General features: G+C 45.1%; 1 protein-coding gene across 1 annotated transcript in view; it reads left to right on the plus strand.

Annotated features, from left to right (window-relative positions):
- LOC126163498 (cell adhesion molecule 2-like) overlaps positions 1-15982 on the plus strand; it is a 250946-nt gene extending 234964 nt beyond the window's left edge. Inside the window, exons 5-6 of the mRNA XM_049920180.1 lie at positions 1060-1294; positions 15212-15982. Coding sequence (XP_049776137.1) covers positions 1060-1294; positions 15212-15288 — 312 coding nt within the window. The 3' untranslated portion in view covers positions 15289-15982. The remainder of the gene's footprint in view (positions 1-1059; positions 1295-15211) is intronic.
- The last annotated feature ends 5246 nt before the right edge of the window (positions 15983-21228 follow it).

The raw sequence follows: 21228 nt of genomic DNA on the forward strand, positions 1-21228 counted from the left end.
TCGCAATCATGGAATGGAGTGGTATTACTGTGAATTCCAGCGATGAAGTTAACTGAAGTTAAAATCTTGTGGGTTATTAGGCCGCGCCATATTTCTACTAAAATGATCGACGTTTCGGCCCCTCTGCTGGGATCTTCCTCAGGATCTTAATGGTGTCCACTACTGCTAGAAACACTCTAGCAGTAGTGGACACCATAAGATCCTGAGGAAAGTCAAAGCAGAGGGCTCGAAACGTCGATCATTTTAGTAGAAATATGACGCGGCCTAATAACCCAAAAGATTTTAACTTCAGGCCACGAAAGCCTGTAGAATTACATAATTCCAGGATTGGCAGTGGTCAACTCACGACGAAAGCTCGAAAGCTAGAGTATTTGAAGGTAGCTAGAGTGAGGCTGTGACGCAAGGTTCGTTTCGAAATGACGGAAGCTGGGCTCCTTATTCTGCAATATTCATTTAACGCGCTGTCAACTGCTCTGCCGATCTCTCGCTATGCGCTCTTACGAAAGAGATTAAATCTCTAGCAATATGTCTCACAAGCTAACGAATATGCTTGTCCCGCTTCCGCTGGTTTTCTGTCGCGTCTGTTTCCAGTTGAACGCATACCCTTACTCGGCAGGCAGTTTCGTCGACCTGATCCACTGAGATATTGGCTCACTTTCTCCTTCTGCATCTGTCTATGACGTGATTTGGATTTCCGCTGGCAAAATGAGTGAGTTTTCATAATTTTTTTCTAATTTGTATCCCTTAGTATTCTGTGCCATAACAATATTGTCTAACTGCTGCGTTGACCAATGTGGCTCCTTATATCCACGTCTGGAAAATGGATATCGGCTTGGTAACTAATTGTGTAACCTAAAGCTTAAGCGTAATATAGCCCTTGTCTTGTGTGTCCTCTCTTGAAGTGTGATTTTGTGTATGTTGGGCATTAGTCGTATGCAACTCGGTGCTCTTATATGAAGGTTGTGTCCCGCATTTCTTGGAGGATTGTTTTCGAACATAGTGGCATAATGTAAGAGAAGGTTGGAGGGAGGTAGAGTTTCGAACGTTTTCCGTCCTCAGGTGCCCGACGACGACCCGCGGCTTGAGGTGTTCCCGGATGAGCGCGACGCGCACGGCCTGGTGTCTTCGTCGCTGGGCCTGCGGTTCGCCGTGTCGGGCGCGCACTTCGTGTCGGGCTCCATGAAGCTGCGCTGCGTGGCGGAGGTGGCGCCGGTGCTGTGGCAGGGCGACAGCGAGAGCGTCGTACAGAGGGTGACCCCGCCCCCCAACACAGTGCGGGAGGCGCTCTTCCTCGGTAAGCTCACATCTCGATTTCGAACAGGCTGGCTGATGCATCTACATTGCCTGACTAAAAAGGTGAAGTACCCAATAGGGGAAGAGAAAAACAAACAAAGCTTCCCGATTTGAGGGGTACGTCTTTACAAAATAGAGTCTGTTAAGACAGTTCTCATCTACTGCTTCGTCTCACATTGCACATTTTTAATTAGGTTACATGTTTTGATCACTCTGCATGATCGTAGCTCCAAGTAGTTGCGTCAGCAACCCTTCTTGTCCATTCAGAACCAGTACTGTACTCTGATATGTGGTTCCGAATAGACAGCACCAGTTGCTGGCGCAACTGCTTGGATCTGAAGATGATCCACAGTGATCGAAACATGTAATCTACTTGAAATGTGCAACTGAGGCAGAACAATAAACGGGAATTATCTTAAGTATCTAAACAGTTGCTGAATCAACTTGAACTGTGATTGGCCTGATGACGCCAAGTGGAAGGCTTTTATTTAGAGAATGAAAGCTTGCTGGTTAATGATATTTTTTAGTCGGACCGTTTACTGCTTCAATGCTGTGTTCCATGTTACGTCTACATAACTACATACTGTAGATGTGTGACTGAAATGGGTGGACAGTTAAAGAATTTTCAAATGTAATGTGATGTAAGTTATAATGTTAGTGTTTATACGTCGTTTATGTTCTTAGAAGGTGTATTCAAGGTCTTATCGGGATAGCAGTCAGTCGTGATAAATGTCTCGGTGAATTAAACATGTAAGTGTATCTTGCTAGAAGGTGCGCCCTGTTAGTAGTCTACTAATCAGCTCGTGTGTGCAGTTTTCATGAGCTTAAAACTAAACAATAGCCGTTTTAATGACGACTTAATCAATTTTACCATTTTCAGCTATTTTCAATTTTGGAATACTGTTTCATTTCATCATTCAATATCAGCCGAATTTGTCATATGAGTATTATGAAGTACTTCACGTACGATAAGATCAAAGGTTCACTCTAAAGATACACCATAGTCGTTCAGCTTAAAATATCACTGATGATCTGTGAATAGAGTGGGTGTTTGGAACGGGGTTGAGAGATGAGCAGAGGACTTTTATTTGTAGACTTTTATTTGTATTTCCTAAGTGGGACATTATAACTGCTTTAATGCTGTGATCCATGTGATGTGTACGTAACTACTACCCCAAACTACCGCAAAATTTTTCTCATATTCTAGTGTTTGTCATCCCCTACTATATTTCTCCTCTTCTACATTTACATAATACTCCGAAAGCCACATAATAGTGTGTGGTGAGGGTACTTCTGGTACCAGTATCTGATCCCCCCCCTGGCCAGCACCACTCACGAATGGCACTAGGGAAAAATAATCGTCGATAGGCCTCTGTTTTGGCTCTAATTTCTCGAATGACCTGGTTGTGGTCATTTCGCGAGACGTATGCGGAAGGAAGTAATATGTTTTCTGACTCTCCGCGGAAAGCTCTCGAAGTTTCAGTAGTAAACCTCTCCGTCATGCTCAACGCCTCTCTTGTAACGTCTACTACTGTAGTTTGCTGCCCAGCATCTCTGTAAAGCTCTGTAATACTTTTCCAACGTCGATAAATTCCGTGGAAGTGTCTTTGCAAGTAAAGCCTTTATAAAATTATTACACGGCTTCACCGTAGGTGTTTCATACAACGCTATACTTCGTTTAGGTACACAAATTGTTCTGTAGAATTGTGTCGCAGACTTTCTGAAAATCAACACGAGCAGATCGTGCAGGCACTCCTAACAATACTCGAGTCAATTAGGATATGCCACACATGTTGCACAATGCGCAGAACAGCCCTTTTGCAGTTCGTCCATTAAGGTAAGTATCGAATGTTTGAGCGACGCGTGGCAGTCCCATTATGCGAAGTTTGCCGGCGGACACTGTGAGCCCTCGCCGCCACCCCGGCTAAAGCACTAGTTCAACGCCATTAGAGCAGGCAATCAATTGTACGGCCGTGTCTGGCGGGCAGCCGAGCGCGCAGGCTATTGTGGCCGCCTGACGCTTTTGTATCTGCGGGTATCGCGAGGGCCGCATGCGCCCGCAGCGGCACTATTCACCCTCACGTAGACGCCTGTTTGTCGAATCTGAGCCGTCGTTCCCTATTAAATTCCTGTAATATAACACTATAGTTGGGTAATATGTGTCTCCCATTAAAATCGTTCCAGATCGTAAACAGATGTTGTTATTCACATTTGTTACTTAAAAGGTCATGGGGCAAAATACGTGGACCTGGAACGCTGATGTAAGCCATTGTAGTGAACTGATGTGTATGTACCAGCCATTGTAGAGTTTCAACACAGTAAGCAGGGTCGAATCAGAGATGTGAACAACTGGCAGAAAGAAAATATCGTTTTCGGGGGGTGCTCATGACCGCACCGTTAACGAAGTACACCACTAGTCATTAAAATTGCTACACGAAGTAGAAATGCAGATGATAAACGGGTATTCATTGGACAAATATATTATACTAGATCCGACATGTGATTACATTTTCACGCAATTTGGGTGAATAGATCCTGAGAAATAAGTACCCAGAACAACCACCTCTGGCAGTAATAACGGCCTGATACGTCTGGGCATTGAGTCAAACAGACCTTGGATGGTATGTACAGGTACAGCGACCCATGCAGCTTCAAAACGATACCACAGTTCATCCAGAGTAGTGACTGGCGTATTGTGACGAGCCAGTTTGTAAGGGGTCCGTAGGCCCTTACGATAGATTTGCACTCGGCACAGGTCGATAGGGCGAACAATCGATTGTGTCGTGTTGCGAGAGCGAGTGTGGAGTTAAACCAGTGCCATGTTGCGGGTAGAGGTGTGTGGAGGCCAGTTGTTGTAATGCAAGGCTTTAACGACAAAGGGAGTTGCCATCGCCGCGGTTTAACCCCTTTGTGCTAGAATAATACCGGGAAAGTGAAGACGTAAAATTACGAGAGTGATCCTCTAGTGCCGATATTTTGGTTTCGCGTCTACCGCACCGCCATCACTTTGGATTGCGGTGTTGGATTGCAGTGTTGGATTGCAGTGATGGATTAGCGTGTGACGATAATGGAAAATGAAGAAGCCTGTGCTGAGATTAGCCGTAATTAGATATGTATGACGAAGGCAGTGGCTGTCTCCTCCTTTTTGTGTTTTTGAGACGAATATAGGCTCTTGATTAGTGAAATTGTGTTGGTGTTTTTCTTGTTACCAGACACTTCATTATTACAGCATTTGAGAAGGACGAACTGGAAAGTAACAACTTCCGTTGCAGTCAATTCCGATTGCCAGCCCCATTAGGTACACGGTCACATTAATAATAATTATTGGGCTGCTATTCGATCAGATCAGGTCGGGTCGAAATAAACGGAGGTGTTACAAGTTACTCGGCCACCATTGACCAGACATTTTCAATTGGTGAGAGATCTGGAGAAGGTGCTGGCCAGGGCAGCAGTCGAACATTTTCTTTATCCAGAAAGGACCTGCAACATGCGGTCGTGCATTATCCTGCTGAAATGTAGGGTTTCGCAGTGATCGAATGAAGGGTAGAGCCACGGGTCGTAACACATCTGAAATGTAACGTCCACTGTTCAAAGTGCCGTCAATGCGAACAAGAGGTGACCGAGACGTGTAACCAATGGCACCCCATACCATCACTCCGGGTGATACACCAGTATGGCGATGACGAATACACGCTTCCAATGTGCGTTCACCGTGATGTCACCAAACACAGATGCGACCATCATCATGCTGTAAAGAGAACCTGGATTCATCCGAAAAAATGACGTTTTGCCATTCGTGCACTCAGGTTCGTCGTTGAGTACACCATCGTAGGCGCTCCTGTCTGTGATGCAACGTCAAGGGTAACCGCAGCCATGGTCTCCGAACTGATAGTACATGCTGCTGCAAACTCTTCGTGCAGATGGCTGTCTTGCAAACTTCCCCATATGTTGACTCAGGGATCGAGACGTGGCTGCATGATCCGTCACAGCCATGCAGATAAGATGGCTGTCATCTCGACTGCTAGTGATACGAGGCCGTTGGGATCCAGCACGGCGTTCTGTATTACCCTCCTGAACCCACCGATTCCATACTCTACTAACAGTCATTAGACCTCGACCAACGCGAGCAGCAATGTCGCGATACGTTAAATCGCGATCGCGATAGGCTAGAATCCGACCTTTATCGAAGTCGGAAACGTGATGGTACGCATTTGTCCTCCTTACACGAGGCATCACAACAACGTTTCACCAGGCAACGCCTGTCAACTGCTGTTTGTGTGAGAAATCGGTTGGAAACTTTCCTCATGTCAGCACGTTGCAGGTGTCGCCACCGGTGCCAACCTTGTGTGAATGTTCTGGAAAGCTAATCACAGTATCTTCTTCCTGTCGGTTAAATTTCGCGTCTGTAGCACGTCATCTTCGTTGTGTAGCAATTTTAATATCCAGTAGTGTATCAATGTGGACTGTCCAGCGATCCCGCAAGGAATGAGATATCATTCGCATTCATGTAACACGGCTTAACAGTCGTCTTAATAAGCCTAAGGAATAGGAACCAGAGACGTCTTTTCAATAATAACTGGTTACAAACTCGAAACGAATTGGTGCTTTCAATGCACTGAGGCCGAGGTCAACTAGTTTCGGAGCCAACATTCTGAAGAGAAATGTATGCAGTGAAAGCCAAAGAGAATTTTCTGAAAGCGCATGTCTAGAGCACACTATTGTATGGAAATGAAATATGGATGAGAATATTGAGGAATGTGTTTTTAATGCCTTTTAATCATATCGCTTTTCTGGGTTGACTATAAACACCTCATGATGCAAATATAGTTTTTGAAACCGCTCTTGTCTCTGAATAAAAATTTTAGTCAGTCGCAGTGGTCCCTCTTATTCAACATGGAATATTTCGACTGTGGGTGCCCTACATATTAGGCCTACAACTTTGCTTCCGCCGTTTTGCAATAGACGGCAGTAGCGGCAAGTGGTTGGTCATAGGTTTAATACAATAAGCTTAGGCATCTATAAACATAATGCCATAAAAATGTTAGTCGATTTGTGATTGCATCATAAGGTTATTCTCGATTAAGTACGTCAACTTACGTACCCTTTCCTCGCCATTTGCGGGAAGTTTTAATTTCCTGCTTTAACATGAAGAAATCTGAGGCTGTGCAGGGTAAGACCAATGGTGAGGGAACTATTAGTGGAAGAATGGGCGGAGAATGTTTTCAATGCCTTAAGAACGGTGATTTTGATGTCGAAGACCGGCAAGGCGGTGGAAGACAGAACGTTTTCGTAGCTACTGAAACAAACGAAGACAGTCACAGGACGTCATTATCGGAAGCAATTGATGCGTTCGAACCCAGCGCTGAAACACAAACGGCCACAATACAGCGATAGACACGTAAAGGTAATTTTGCAGCAGGTCAGTGCTGGACCCTATGTCGCAAAGCCCGTCAAAATATATATGGAAACGTTGAGATGAGAAGTCCAATCGCCCCCGCCGTATCCTCCATACGTTGCTCTGTCTGACTACCACCTATTTTCGATCAGTGCATACAGTTTGGCTGACCGGCACTTCCGGTCATTTGAACAAGTGCAAAATTGAATCGATTCACGGATCCCCACAAAAGACGCCCAGTTCTTCCACCACGGGATTCGTGTGCTACCCGAAAGATGCGAGAATGTAGTGGCCAGCGATGGGCAATACTGTGAATCATAATGTTTTTGTACGTTTTTCACAATAAAGCTCCGAACATCGAGAAAAAAAACGGCAGAAGCAAAGTTGTAGATCTAGTACAAAGGGTTATGTTCAGAGGAAAGAGGGACACGGTGTCTGAAATCCTAATAAAGTTAGGCATACGATGGCTGCCTCTTAAGTTTTAACAAAAACAATGAAAAACCATTTTTACAAGAAACTGTTTTATTGTTTATTTTATAAATAGTGACCGCAGATTTTCTGCAAATCACGCACCTATCAAAAGCGAAGTAATGTCTGAAAACAGATGCACTAAAATTCTGTCAGATCTTGATAAGCTTGCAAAGAGGTGCAGTGATTGGCTACTTGGTTTAAAATTTCCTGAATGTAAACTTTTGCACTTTATAAAAATGAAGAAAGATAATACCCTACAACGTTTAGAAGCGATCGACTCATGCAAATACTTTGGAGCAACAATATCGCATATTCTCAGTTGTAGGTAAATCAGGTGACAGGCGTCGCTTGACTGGTAGAGTACTAGAGAAACGCAATCAGCCTACAAGGGACATTGTTTACGAATCACTCTTGCGAACTATTCTAAAATATTGCTCAAGTGTTTTGGATCTGCTCAAGATAAGACTAACAGAAGACTTCAAAAGTATGCAAAGAAAGGCAGCACGTCTTGTCACAGAATTTCCTGGCTCATTGAAGATCGTCGCGGAGATACAGAAAGAACTGAACTGGCAGACACTTGAAGACAGACTCAAACTATCTCGTAAAAGGCTGCTTAGTAAGTTCCTAGAACTAAATTCAACTGACTAATCTAGGAACACATTTCAACCCCTATGTATCGCTCCCGTTGAGATCGCAGAGCAAAGATACACTCATGCTCATAAGTTAAGGATAATGCTGATACATGGTGAAACAACTCTCTGGTGGGCGGATTGCTGGTTTAAATCCCCTCGGGTATGACCATATGGTGCCTTTGACCTGCGGTCGTCTCACGGTGGCTCTGGCAGCAGTCCACATACGTAGAGGTATTTTTGGTGTATGTCACAGTACGGTGCAGCAAGTGAGTGTGTAGACGTTTTCAGACGCGCTAATGCTGTCTGTGTGTTGAAAATGGCTCAAAGAACACATATTGATGACGTTATGAGGGGTAGAATACTAGGGCGACTGGAGGCTGGTCAAACACAGCAGGTCGTAGCACGGGCCTTCCGTGTGCCACAAAGTGTGATTTCAAGATTATGGCAACAATTCCAGTAGACAGGAAACGTGTCCATTTGCTACAGTACGGACGTCCACAGTGTACAACACCACAAGAAGACCGATATCTCACCCTCAGTGCACGCAGACGGCCACGGAGTACTGCAGGTAGCCTTTCTCGGAACGTTACCGCAGCCTAAGGACAGTTGTCTCCAGATACACAGTGTACAGACGACTGAATAGACATGGTTTATTCGAACGGAGACCTTCAAGGTGCATTTCTCTGACCCCTGGTCACAGGAGAGCCCGTAAAGCCTGGTGTCAAGAACAAAGTACGTGGTCATTGGAACAGTGGTCCCAGGTTATGTTCACGGACGAGTCCAGGTACAGCCTGAACAATGATTCTCGCCAGGTTTTCATCTGGCGTGAACCAGGAACCAGATACCAATCCTTTAATTGCTACAGTACGGACGTTCACAGTGTACAACACCACAAGACACCTGTATGGAGGTCGTGGTTAGATGGTGTGGGGTGGGATTATGATTGGTGCACGTACACGCCTGGATGTCTTTGACAGAGGAACTGTAATAGGTCAGGTGTATCGGGACGTCATTTTGCACCAGTATGTCCGCCTTTTCAGGGGTGCAGTGGGTCCCACCTTTCTCCTGATGGATGACAACTCACGGTCCCACCAAGCTGCCATAGTGGAGGAGTACCTTGAAACAGAAGATATCAGGCAAATGGAGTGGCCTACCTGTTCTCCAGACCTAAATCCCATCGAGCACGTCTGGGATGCTCTCGGTCGACGTATCGCTGCACGTCTTCATACCCCTACTACACTTTAGGAGCTCCGACAGGCACTGGTGCAAGAATGGGAGGCTAAGGCTATACCCTAGCAGCTACTCGTCACCTTATCCTGAGTATGCCAACCCGTTCTGCGGCCTGTGTACATCTGCATGGTGATCATATCTCATATTGATGTCGGGGTACATGTGTAGGAAACATTGGCGTTTTGTAGCACATGTGTTTCGGGATGGTTTTCTCAACTTATCACCAATACCGTGGACTTGCAGGTCTGTGTCGTGTGTGTTCCCTATGTGCCTATGCTATTAACGCCAGTTTCGTGTATTGCCATGTTGTATGGCACCACATTCTGCAATTATCCTTAATTTATGACCATGAGTGTATAACTAATTACTGCACGGACAGAGATGTTGAAGAAAATATACTTCCCGCGCTACACACGTGAACTGAAACAGAAGAAGCCCTGGCAATTGGTAAAATGGGAATTACACTCTGCCAGGCACTTCATTGTTTTGTAGAGTATGGATGTAGATGGGTTTTCAAAATATTCACCTTTAATATTTCTACATACCTGCGTATGTTCGAAGCAAGTCCTGTCAAGTGCTCAGAATATTGAGCTTTAGCACTGATACGGGTTAGAAATCGATACCGTGCAGACGATACTCGACATTTTCTGTCATCATTACCAATCGCAGCGCAGGTGAACGTTATACGGAATTTTATGTCTTCGAAAGTGATCGGTGTTCCTTGAAGACCGATAGTTTTCAGTTTACCCAAGTGCAGTGACGTTACGCCTGGTGAGCGTGCAGGCCGCTTTGCCTTTGCCGAACGACGAATCAAATATGGTTCAAATGGCTCTGAGCACTATGGGACTTAACTTCTGTGGTCATCAGTCCCCTAGAACTTAGAACTACTTATACCTAACTAACCTAAGAACATCACACACAACCATGCCCGAGGCAGGATTCGAACCTGCGACCGTAGCGGCCACGCGGTTCAAGACTGAAGCGCCGAGAACCGCACGGCCACACCGGCCGGCCCGGAACGACGAATCCAACAAGTTAAAACTGTTAAGAATACCTGCAACTATTTCTGTGGAACTGGTGGGATATTCATGGAGCTGATCGCACGGTCCGTGGATGTATCAACAGTTCATAGTGTCCAAAGGGCAGAGCTCCCGTGGACTTATTTGATCTCATAAAACGCCTGGAGAAACTGAAGGATCACAACCGGGGTGTCGGTATCAAATGAATTACCGTGTGTCCAATAGGAGGTCTTCCAATATTTGCGGCAGAATATCTGTTACGGACAGTTGATGCGTACGCCTATTTGAAGTCCCGTCATTATAACAGGGATAAGTAATGCTATTATTGAAAAGAAGGTACCTCATTTTTTCTGACGAATGTCGTTGTTTATCTAATTATTTCAGCCAGAGCGGATTTTCAACTGAGCAGTAGAGAAATTTTCCGCACATTGATTTCCTTATGCATAATCTGTAGATAAAATTTTTCTTCGAAATAACATATCACTTACCGTACTGAGAACTATAACCAGTTTTCAAAGTCTTTCACGTGAATATGTTAAGGATGAAATGCGTAGGAGTATAATATTTGCAGAACACTAATTTGGTTGATAAGTACCGCTCGTTCAAGCTGCCTCATAGTAGCATATGGATTATATACTCCTGGAAATGGAAAAAAGAACACATTGACACCGGTGTGTCAGACCCACCATACTTGCTCCGGACACTGCGAGAGGGCTGTACAAGCAATGATCACACGCACGGCACAGCGGACACACCAGGAACCGCGGTGTTGGCCGTCGAATGGCGCTAGCTGCGCAGCATTTGTGCATCGCCGCCGTCAGTGTCAGCCAGTTTGCCGTGGCATACGGAGCTCCATCGCAGTCTTTAAGACTGGTAGCATGCCGCGACAGCGTGGACGTGAACCGTATGTGCAGTTGACGGACTTTGAGCGAGGGCGGCGTATAGTGGGCATGCGGGAGGCCGGTTGGACGTACCGCCGAATTGCTCAACACGTGGGGCGTGAGGTCTCCACAGTACATCGATGTTGTCGCCAGTGGTCGGCGGAAGGTGCACGTGCCCGTCGACCTGGGACCGGACCGCAGCGACGCACGGATGCACGCCAACACCGTAGGATCCTACGCAGTGCCGTAGGGGACCGCACCGCCACTTCCCAGCAAATTAGGGAAGTGCTCCTGGGGTATCGGCGAGGACCATTCGCAACCGTCTCCATGAAGCTGGGCTACGGTCCCGCACACCGTTAGGCCGTCTTCCGCTCACGCCCCAACATCGTGCAGCCCGCCTCCAGTGGTGTCGCGACAGGAGTGAATGGAGGGACGAATGGAGACGTGTCGTCTTCAGCGATGAGAGTCGCTTCTGCCTTGGTGCCAATGATGGTCGTATGCGTGTTTGGCGCCGTGCAGGTGAGCGCCACAATCAGGACTGCATACGACCGAGGCACACAGGGCCAACACCCGGCATCATGGTGTGGGGAGCGATCTCCTACACTGGCCGTACACCACTGGTGATCGTCGAGGGGACACTGAATAGTACACGGTACATCCAAACCGTCATCGAACCCATCGTTCTACCATTCCTAGACCGGCAAGGGAACTTGCTGCTCCAACAGGACAATGCATGTCCGCATGTATCCCGTGCCACCCAACGTGCTCTAGAAGGTGTAAGTCAACTACCCTGGCCAGCAAGATCTCCGGATCTGTCCCCCATTGAGCATGTTTGGGACTGGATGAAGCGTCGTCTCACGCGGTCTGCACGTCCAGCACGAACGCTGGTCCAACTGAGGCGCCAGGTGGAAATGGCATGGCAAGCCGTTCCACAGGACTACATCCAGCATCTCTACGATCGTCTCCATGGGAGAATAGCAGCCTGCATTGCTGCGAAAGGTGGATATACACTGTACTAGTGCCGACATTGTGCATGCTGTATTGCCTGTGTCTATGTGCCTGTGGTTCTGTCAGTGTGATCATGTGATGTATCTGACCCCAGAAATGTGTCAATAAAGTTTCCCCTTCCTGGGACAATGAATTCACGGTGTTCTTATTTCAATTTCAGGAGTGTATGTTACTGTAGCTTAAGTGCTAGTTGCGTTTATATCATCAGTTGCTGTTCTTCACACTTTCAATCTTTTGAATTTTCAAAATAATTGTTATGCAGACAGAACTTGAAGGCTTGGCACAACCAGGATACCTTTTAGCATAGAATGACATTACCGCTCTTATAGATTGGTGACATTTGCCATAAATGGAAACAGTATCTACGGTTTTGACTGTCGTGTTCATTTTTAAGAGTGGAACATATACTGATGTACATACGCATACTGATGGGCTTCACGAATCGTAGCGCAGTTATGTGTTTGCGTACATATGATACAGTAATGCAGATCTGTGTGGGATCTCCTCTACTTACAATGGTGCAGCCGCTAAGTTCACATGAGGCTGTCATTGCTGGATTTGTTGAATCCATTTCCCTATGCCGCTTCTGACTGGTCACGTAAACACTCGGTATAGATTCTGAAAATGTTCTGCTGACTGACATACTTCCTCTTCCACAGTTACTTCCTCTTCCACAGTCGATTACCGCTCCTATGTAAACACACAACGTTTTGAAACATGCTTTGTTGTCAGGTTACATATTTTTTTAAAAGATTTTCGGGAAATCTGTTTGGACTGATTTTTTTTTTGTGATGAAGGAGAAATAGAAATATTATTCTGAGCATGAAGTTGTCTACCTGCAGTATTTATCTGAAGAGAAACAGGCTTTGTGCTGACTAAACCAGGAACCAAACCATCTAATGTCCAGAGGTCATTTGTGATAACCAGCGATAGTGTCCATTTTACGTTTGACCAAGTTAGGCACGTGTTTTTACGTGTGTGTAGCAAATCAGCAGATGCAAATCTTCTAAATTACTTGTGTATTTCAGAAACTTCGTCACATTCTCCACTACAATGCAGTGAAAGCTACACACATCAAAAAAAGTCTTGCATCACCCCGGTTCCCAGAAATCCTGAAGATAGACGTTGACTGTGGATGTTGTATCACAGACACTGTCCCGTTGACTGTTCAGAGATGTCCCTAAACCCGCCCAAAGATGTAAACAGCCAAGCATGAGCAGCGTCTATTAGACGCAGGGGGTCCGACAGACGATCAGTTCCAGTCATTCGACCAGGAAGCAGGTGTACGACTCGTGTTGTCTGTGGTTCAACCATGCCTAGACGGTCAATACCGCGGTTCGATGGCGTCCGCATTGTTACTTTGCGCCAGAAAGGGCTCTCAACAAAGTAAGTGTCCAGACGTCTCGGAGTGAACCAAAGCGATGTTGTTCGGACATGGAGGAGATACAAAGAGACAGGAATTGTCGATGACATGCCTCGTTCAGGCCGCCCACGAGAAACTGCCTACGGACTAAGACTCGGAGGAACCCTCACAGCAATGCCACCATGTTGAATAATGCCTTTCGTGTAGCCACAGGACGTCATGACTGTGCGCAATAGGCTGCATGATCCACAACTTCACTTCCGACGTCCATGACGAGGTCTATCTTCGCAACCACCACATCATGCAGCGCCGTGCAGATGGGCCCAATTACATGTCGAATGGACCGCTCAGGATTGGCAGCACGCTCTCTTCACCGACGAGTGTCGTGTGTGCCTTCAACCAAACAATCGTCGGAGACTTGTTTGGAGGCAACCTGGTCAGGCTGAACGCCTTAGACACATTGTGCAGCTACTGCAGCAAGATGGAGATTCCTCGCTGTTCTGGGGTGGTGTTATGTGGGGCCGACGTACGCCGCTGGTGGTCATGTAAGGCGCCGTAACGGCTGTACGATACGTGAGTGCCATCCTCCGACCGACAGTGCAACAATATCGGCAGCATATTGGCGAGGCATTCGTCTTCATGGACGAGAATTTGCGCCCCCATCGTGCACATCTTCTGAATGACTTCCTTCAGGATAACGACATCGCTCGACTAGAGTGGGCAGCATGCTCTCCAGACGTGAATTCTATGGAGAATGCCTGTGATAGATCGAAAAGGGATGTTTATGGACAACGTGACCGACCAACCACTCTGAGGGATCTAGGCCGAATCGCTGCTGAGGAGCGGGACAATCTGGATCAACAGTGCCTTTATGAACCTGTGGATAGTATGCCACGACGAATACAGGCGTGCATCAGTGCAAGAGGACATGCTACTGGGTGTTAGATGTACCGGTGTGTACAGCAACCTGAACCACCTCTGAAGGCCTCACTGCTGTATGGTGGTAGAACATGCAATGTGTGGTTTCCATGAGCAATGAAAATGGCGGAAACGATGTTTTTGTTGATAGCTATTCTAATTTTCTGTACAAGTTCTGAATTCTCGGATCCAAGGTGATGCCCAACTTTTTTTGATGTGTGTACATATTTACTAGTTCTATCTATATTGCGGGTGGTGTCTTAGTTGTATCACCATGAATAGTTAATGTTAAAATGCCATCTGTAAGAAACGAATTCTCCCAAAGATTCTGTATCGGTAAATTTAGAGTTAAAATTCTGAAATTGGAATTTTGTGGTAAGTTCCTATGGAACTAACTTACGCTAAGGACGACACAAACACACACACACCCATGCCCGAGGAAGGACTCGAACCTCCGATGGGGGGAGCCGCGCGAACTGGCAGAAGGCTCCCAAGACGGCGCAGCTACCCCGCGCGGCAAAAATTGTGATTTTGGAAAAGATATATTACATAAAGGAACATAAGCAGTTTCTGGCACTAGCACAGAACCTCAAATATACTAGATGAAATTACTTGCGATATTGTTTATATAGAGTACAGTGACTACCTACCTGTTAATCATTCAGGAGTAGGTCAATGTGACATAGTGGTGATAAGCTGCAGCTCTATTTTACCGACTTTTTGAAGCTTATTGTTTTAGACGCTGTACTCCAGTGGGCTTAGAACACCTTAGTGACATGTCATTTTGTGAAGAAAGTTTTGATCTGACAAAACACCTTCTACTGAACTCTAATAAATTTGGTACATCACTGCTGTATAGGCCAGAAGCAAGATGACACCAGAAACAGTTGAACTTTCCTGTCAACTTTCTTTATCTTACTACAAGCTTTCGACTTCGCCCTTCATCAATGTGACACAGGCAGCGAGCAGCGCTAACCGCTGGCGCCCTCCCACTGTTGCAGTGCGCGGTCAGTCGGCGCGACCCCTGGCCGCCGCCGCCGCGGTGCTGACCTCGCTGCTCATCAGTGCCGTCACGTGACTGCTCGCAGTTTCGCCGCCGTCGGCGCCACCGCCGACGCGCCACTGTCGTCTGTGATAACCCCCGAAAACAACACCCTCTCGTCTCACGCGACCTGTACCTTGCCGTTGTCGCCTACGTTCTCTGTGCTCTTCGACGTCTAGCCTAAAGACACCTTGTGCGTGTATGTGTGTGTGTGCGTGTGTTTGAGTCTGTGTGCGTGCGTGCGTATGTGTGTGTGTGTGTGTTTGTGTGTGTATGTGCTCATGTGCGTTTGAGTTTGGGAGTTTGTGCGTGTGCAAGCTAATTTTATGCGAGCGATATTTTTTTGATATATGTGTGTTGTGTTCTGATCGTGGTGGTTTGTAACGTCTTGTACTGCGAGAAGAAAAATATGAATATATATATAAATGTATATCTAACTGTTACATATTTTATTCGTGCTGATCTATAAAGTGCTATGACTTTCAAAGTACTAGTTGTTGCAAAATGTTTTTCTTATTTACTCAGAATGTTGAAGCTTTCAGGAACAATTGTTTGTAACTGTAACTATTTTACCACACTAACAAAACGTTAATTTGAAATATGCATTGAAATAAATGTTGAGACGATTAATAATGTAAGTGTTTCAGGCTTTTGTGTGAATCGATGTGTTACAGTTATGGAATCACACTCTAATGTATGTAAAAGAAATAATAACTTTAATAAATTTTCATGGAACAAACATTTTACCTTTTCCAGTATGAAACTTCCACTCATTAGTGGAGCATGACCTTTTGTGAAAGATTACAACAGCGTGCTGTGTAAGGAAGGAACGGAAATATTCGTTTTTGTGGGCAATTTTCTGCAAACAGTCGTTTGAGAATACCTCACTGCGCATTGCAGAACTGCAGTCTGTCAGTAAATATCTCCTTCTTTGTCCACCTTTACACGAAGACTGTAACAGGTACAAATGAAACTGGAGAATGGAGGAGAGTGAAACAAGCAAATAATTCTAGGAAATATAGCTCCGGAACCAATGGTTTTCCCAGTACCAGTAGTCAATGAGGATCCAAACTGCAAGACATACACTTGAAGACCAAAATATTGCAACCGCTCCTCATGGCCACCGTTCGTGGCACGTTTCAGCACTTCTCTTCATCGATGCCGGAACACCTTATAAATCCGAGGTATGTTCCGAATGCATTGATAACCAACCGTAGTGTGTTTACAGAGCTCATAGACAGTATCAACAAAACTGGTAGAAGACCAAAGCTTTTTAAATATCTCCATACACAAAAAAAAACAATGGGTCCAAATCGGAGCATCCAGGAGGCCATGGGATTGGCGAACTACAAGCGGTACACTTCTTGCCGAAACGCTATTTACCAGTACTGAGGTACACGGAAGGACAATAAAATCTAACGAGGGCTCTTTATCACTTCGTAATCTACGGCTTGTTTGCGGTGTTTCGAAATAAATGTAGCCTTAGGCATTAACAGTGCTGTAACGTGGCATGACTGCATTTGTCGTACTGGAAAAACGACTGGTATCTGGGCCTATGTTTGTTAGAGTTATTTGCTTATTTCATTGCGCTCTATTCGCCATTTTCATTTGTACATATTATAGTCAAACAACCCTATTCCGAGTACCCTCCTGGAGCTGTAAAAGGCTATGCGGACGAAGGACAATCGTTAGCGGAGTGATTCATTTCAGAGTACATCGGAAACAGTAAGTGTTTGCTTGGGAGGGGCGCCGACAGAGGAGGATGCGTAAGTTATTAATTGCGCATTCACGAGGAACTACCTCACAGGAATTTAACTGAATTACAGGATCGTCACTGAGCAAGCTACCTCTGTTGTTCGATGTATCACTTGTCCCACTACGTCGCTGGTAAGCTGTACTAAACTGAAGAACCAATTTCCAAAGTGTGTTACATCCAAGTAGTTAAAATTCTCAGGAAACACAAATTTCAAATAATCTGCATAGTTTTCATTCTCGAACCCTACTTCTTGGCAGATGACTCGACTCCTATCCTGTAAATACGAACAGAATGGGGAGTGACGTACGGGTACTTAGGATGTGATAGATAATGTACTTTGCCGGCCGCTGTGGCCGAGCGGTTCTAGGCGTTTCAGTCTAGAACCGCGCGACCGCTACGGTCGCAGGTTCGAATCCTGCCTCGGGCGTGGATGTGTGTGATGTCCTTTGGTTAGTTACGTTTAAGTAGTTCTACGTTCTAGGGGACTGATGACTTCAGATGTTAAGTCCCATAGTGCTCACAGCCATTTGAACCATAATGTACTTTGGAGTTTGGACTTCAAAGACACTAAGACACGGGATATATTTATATTTTAGCATTAAAAACAAGTATGTTTACCCATTTAATGGTGAAAAGTCATTCTGCAGAATTCGTTAATCATTTCATCGAAACAGCACTCACTTAGAAGAAAACACATAAAGTGGTTTATCATAATGCCAATCATCATCTATTACTAACGTAAATGCTTATTCGAAAGACCCTAAGTAGGCTGCTAAAGGTAGCAGAACGTTTACTTTATCCCCACAGCATGTTCGAACAAAAAACGCTAGTAAAGATTATCACCGCAGATTATCATTCCCTTTCTCTCTCCAGCAGTTTCTGTAGCAGAATAGCATTGATGTTTACGTGACAGTAAAACAAAGCATACATCATGCATGGGTAACCTTACCACTGCAATTTAATAGCCTGGAAATTTCCATCATTATTTTACTATTCTGCGCAGGCTGATGATTATAACAAATCCCCACTTGATTGTTCTACGTGGAATCTTTCTGATATATTGACGTCATGCATCCTGCACCTTCTCCCAACTTGGCGATATTATACACAATCTACTCGTATAAAACATCAGAAAACTTCGTTATTCATTATCGCCTACACAGCGAAAAAAGTGTCATAGCACTACAGTACACGAAGAACATAAGTAAGAAGAGAATATCTAAATGGCCGCACGGAAATGCAAAAAAACTGAAAATAAATAGCATCAGCATGTAAGCCACCTCGGAAATATCGTCGGTTTTCAATACCGCTTTTAAACGCTAGAAATGCCGCTTCAAAAAGAAAATAGACATTAGGATTATAGAAAATTATGTAGTCAGTATTTTGGCAGTACGAACTGAATAATGGTCTGAGACGGAGATACGTCTGTTTGGATATTTGCTTTTCAATCGACCTGGTTGGTAGATGGCCCAGGGAGCCGCTGCCGTTTTGTGAATCAAGCTTTTACCTCCATCTACGTCAATACTCCAAAAGCTACCTGATGCTGTGTGACTGAGAGTACTTCTCGTACCATCAGCTGGTCTGCACTTTTCTGTTCCATTCATAAATGGAATGTAGTAGAATTGTTATCGTTAAGGCTCTGTATCAGGTCTAATTTCATGAATTTTATCGTTGTGGTCATTCCGCGAGACGTATGTGAGTACTAGTTTGTCCGACTCTTCTCGGGAAGTACTCTCTCAGAGTTTCAATAGTAAACCGCTCCGTGATTCACGATGCCTCTTTTGTAGCGTCTGGCACTAGAGTTCGTTGAGCATCCTCCTAACACTCTCGTTACGACTAAAGTGCTTCCTGACGAAACACGCCGCTCTTTGTTGGATCTTCGCTCTCTCTTCTATAGTCCTACATGGTAAGGGTCCCAGGCTGATGAACAAAAAGTGGTCGAACAAGCTGGATAATTTGTACAGCCTCGTGGGAATTGCACACCCCGACATCCGCCGAGAGGTAGCAGCAAAAAGTGAGAAGAAGAAATGAGAAACTTCTGAAGCTAACGCCCTATGTGGCTATCAACCAGCAAACCAACGAGTAAAATCCGGAAAGAGCTTCCTCAGATCCACCGAGGCTCTAGTTGGGGCACCACAGCGATGCCGAATCGAACTACGGCGTGCAAGGCACACCAATACTGTAGGATGGATTACAGAAAGCAAAAGATTACCACCCGGCTACTCAGAGAACTGGAGTAAATGGAGATCCCTCAACAGACTACGCTCGGGTGTCACGAAACGTAAGAGCAATTTGACTAAATGGTGTTTCCTAGAGGAGACGCCACTCTTCGGTGTGGAGCAAGCAGACCGCCTTCCACCTGCTCCAGTGTACCCAATGTCCAGCAACATGCACAACAGAAGACCTGCTACATGCAACGCCAAATGCAATAGAGGTCGCTAACTTCTGGGCGGCAACAGTGGAAATAATTGTCTTGTAAATAAGGAGAGAGCAGATAGGTGGAAAGAATACATTGAAAGCCTCTATGAGGGTGAAGCTTTGTCTGATGTGATACAAGAAGGAACAGGAGTCGATTTAGAAGAGATAGGGGATCCAGTATTAGAATCGGAATTTAAGAGAGCTTCGGAGGACTTACGGTCAAATAAGGCAGAAGGGATAGATAACATTCCATCAGAATTTCTAAAATCATTGGGGGAAGTGGCAACAAATCGACTATTCACGTTGGTGTGTCGAATATATGAGTCTGGCGATATACCATCTGACTTTCGGAAAAGCATCATCCACACAATTCCGAAGACGGCAAGAGCTGACAAGTGCGAGAATTATCGCACAATCAGCTTAACAGCTCATGCATCGAAGCTGCTTACAAGAATAATATACAGAAGAATGGAAAAGAAAATTGAGAATGCGCTAGGTGACGATCAGTTTGGCTTTAGGAAAAGTAAAGGGACGAGAGAGGCAATTCCGACGTTACGGCTAATAATGGAAGCAACGCTAAAGAAAAATATAGACACTTTCATAGGATTTCTCGACCTGGAAAAAAGCGTTCGACAATATAAAATAGTGCAAGCTGTTCGAGATTCTGAAAAAAGTAGGGGTAAGCTATAGGGAGAGACGGGTCACATACAATATGTACAACAACCAAGAGGGAATAATAAGAGTGGACGATCAAGAACGAAATGCTCATTTTAAGAAGGGTGTAAGACAAGGCTGTAGCCTTTCGCCCCTAATCTTCAATCTGTACATCGAGGAAGCAATATGGAAATAAAAGAAAGTTTCAGGAGTGGAATTAAAATACAAGGTGAAAGGATATCAATGATACGATTCGCTGATGACATTGCTATCCTGAGTGAAAGTGAAGAAGAATTAAATGTTCTGCTGAACGGAATGAACAGTCTAATGAGTACACAGTATGGTTTGAAAGTAAATCGGAGAAAGACGAAGGTAATGAGAAGTAGTAGAAATGAGAAACTCTGGCGTGGCACAGGGAAGTGTTATGGGCCAATTGCTTTTCACAATATATATAAGTGACCTAGTAGATAGTGTCGGAAGATCCATGCGGCTTTTCGAGGATGATGCTGTAGTATACAGAGAAGTTGCAGCATTAGAAAATTGTAGCGAAATGCAGGAAGATCTGCAGCGGATAGGCACTTGGTGCAGGGAGTGGCAACTGACCCTTAACGTAGACAAATGTAATGTATTGTGAATACTTAGAAAGAAGGATCCTTCATTGTATGATTATATGATAGCGGAACAAACACTGGTAGCAGTTACTTCTGTAAAATATCTGGGAGTATGCGTGCGGAACGATTTGAAGTAGAATGATCATATAAAATTAATTGCTGATAAGGCGGGTACCAGGTTGAGATTCATTGGGAGAGTCCTTAGAAAATGTAGTCCATCAACAAAGGAGGTGGCTTACAAAACACTCGTTCGACCTATACTTGAGTATTGCTCATCAGTGTGGGATCCGTACCAGATCGGGTTGACGGAGGAGATAGAGAAGATCCAAAAAAGAGCGGCGCGTTTCGTCACAGGGTTATTTGGTAACCGTGATAGCGTTGCGGAGATGTTTAACAAACTCAAGTGGCAGACTCTGCAAGAGAGGCGCTCTGCATCGCGGTGTAGCTTTCTCGCAAGGTTTCTAGAGGGTAGGTTTCTGCATGAGGTATCGAATATATTGCTTCACCCTACTTATACCTCCCGAGGAGATCACGAAT

Source organism: Schistocerca cancellata, chromosome 1 (genome assembly GCF_023864275.1).
Source record: "Schistocerca cancellata isolate TAMUIC-IGC-003103 chromosome 1, iqSchCanc2.1, whole genome shotgun sequence".
Taxonomy (NCBI): domain Eukaryota; kingdom Metazoa; phylum Arthropoda; class Insecta; order Orthoptera; family Acrididae; genus Schistocerca; species Schistocerca cancellata.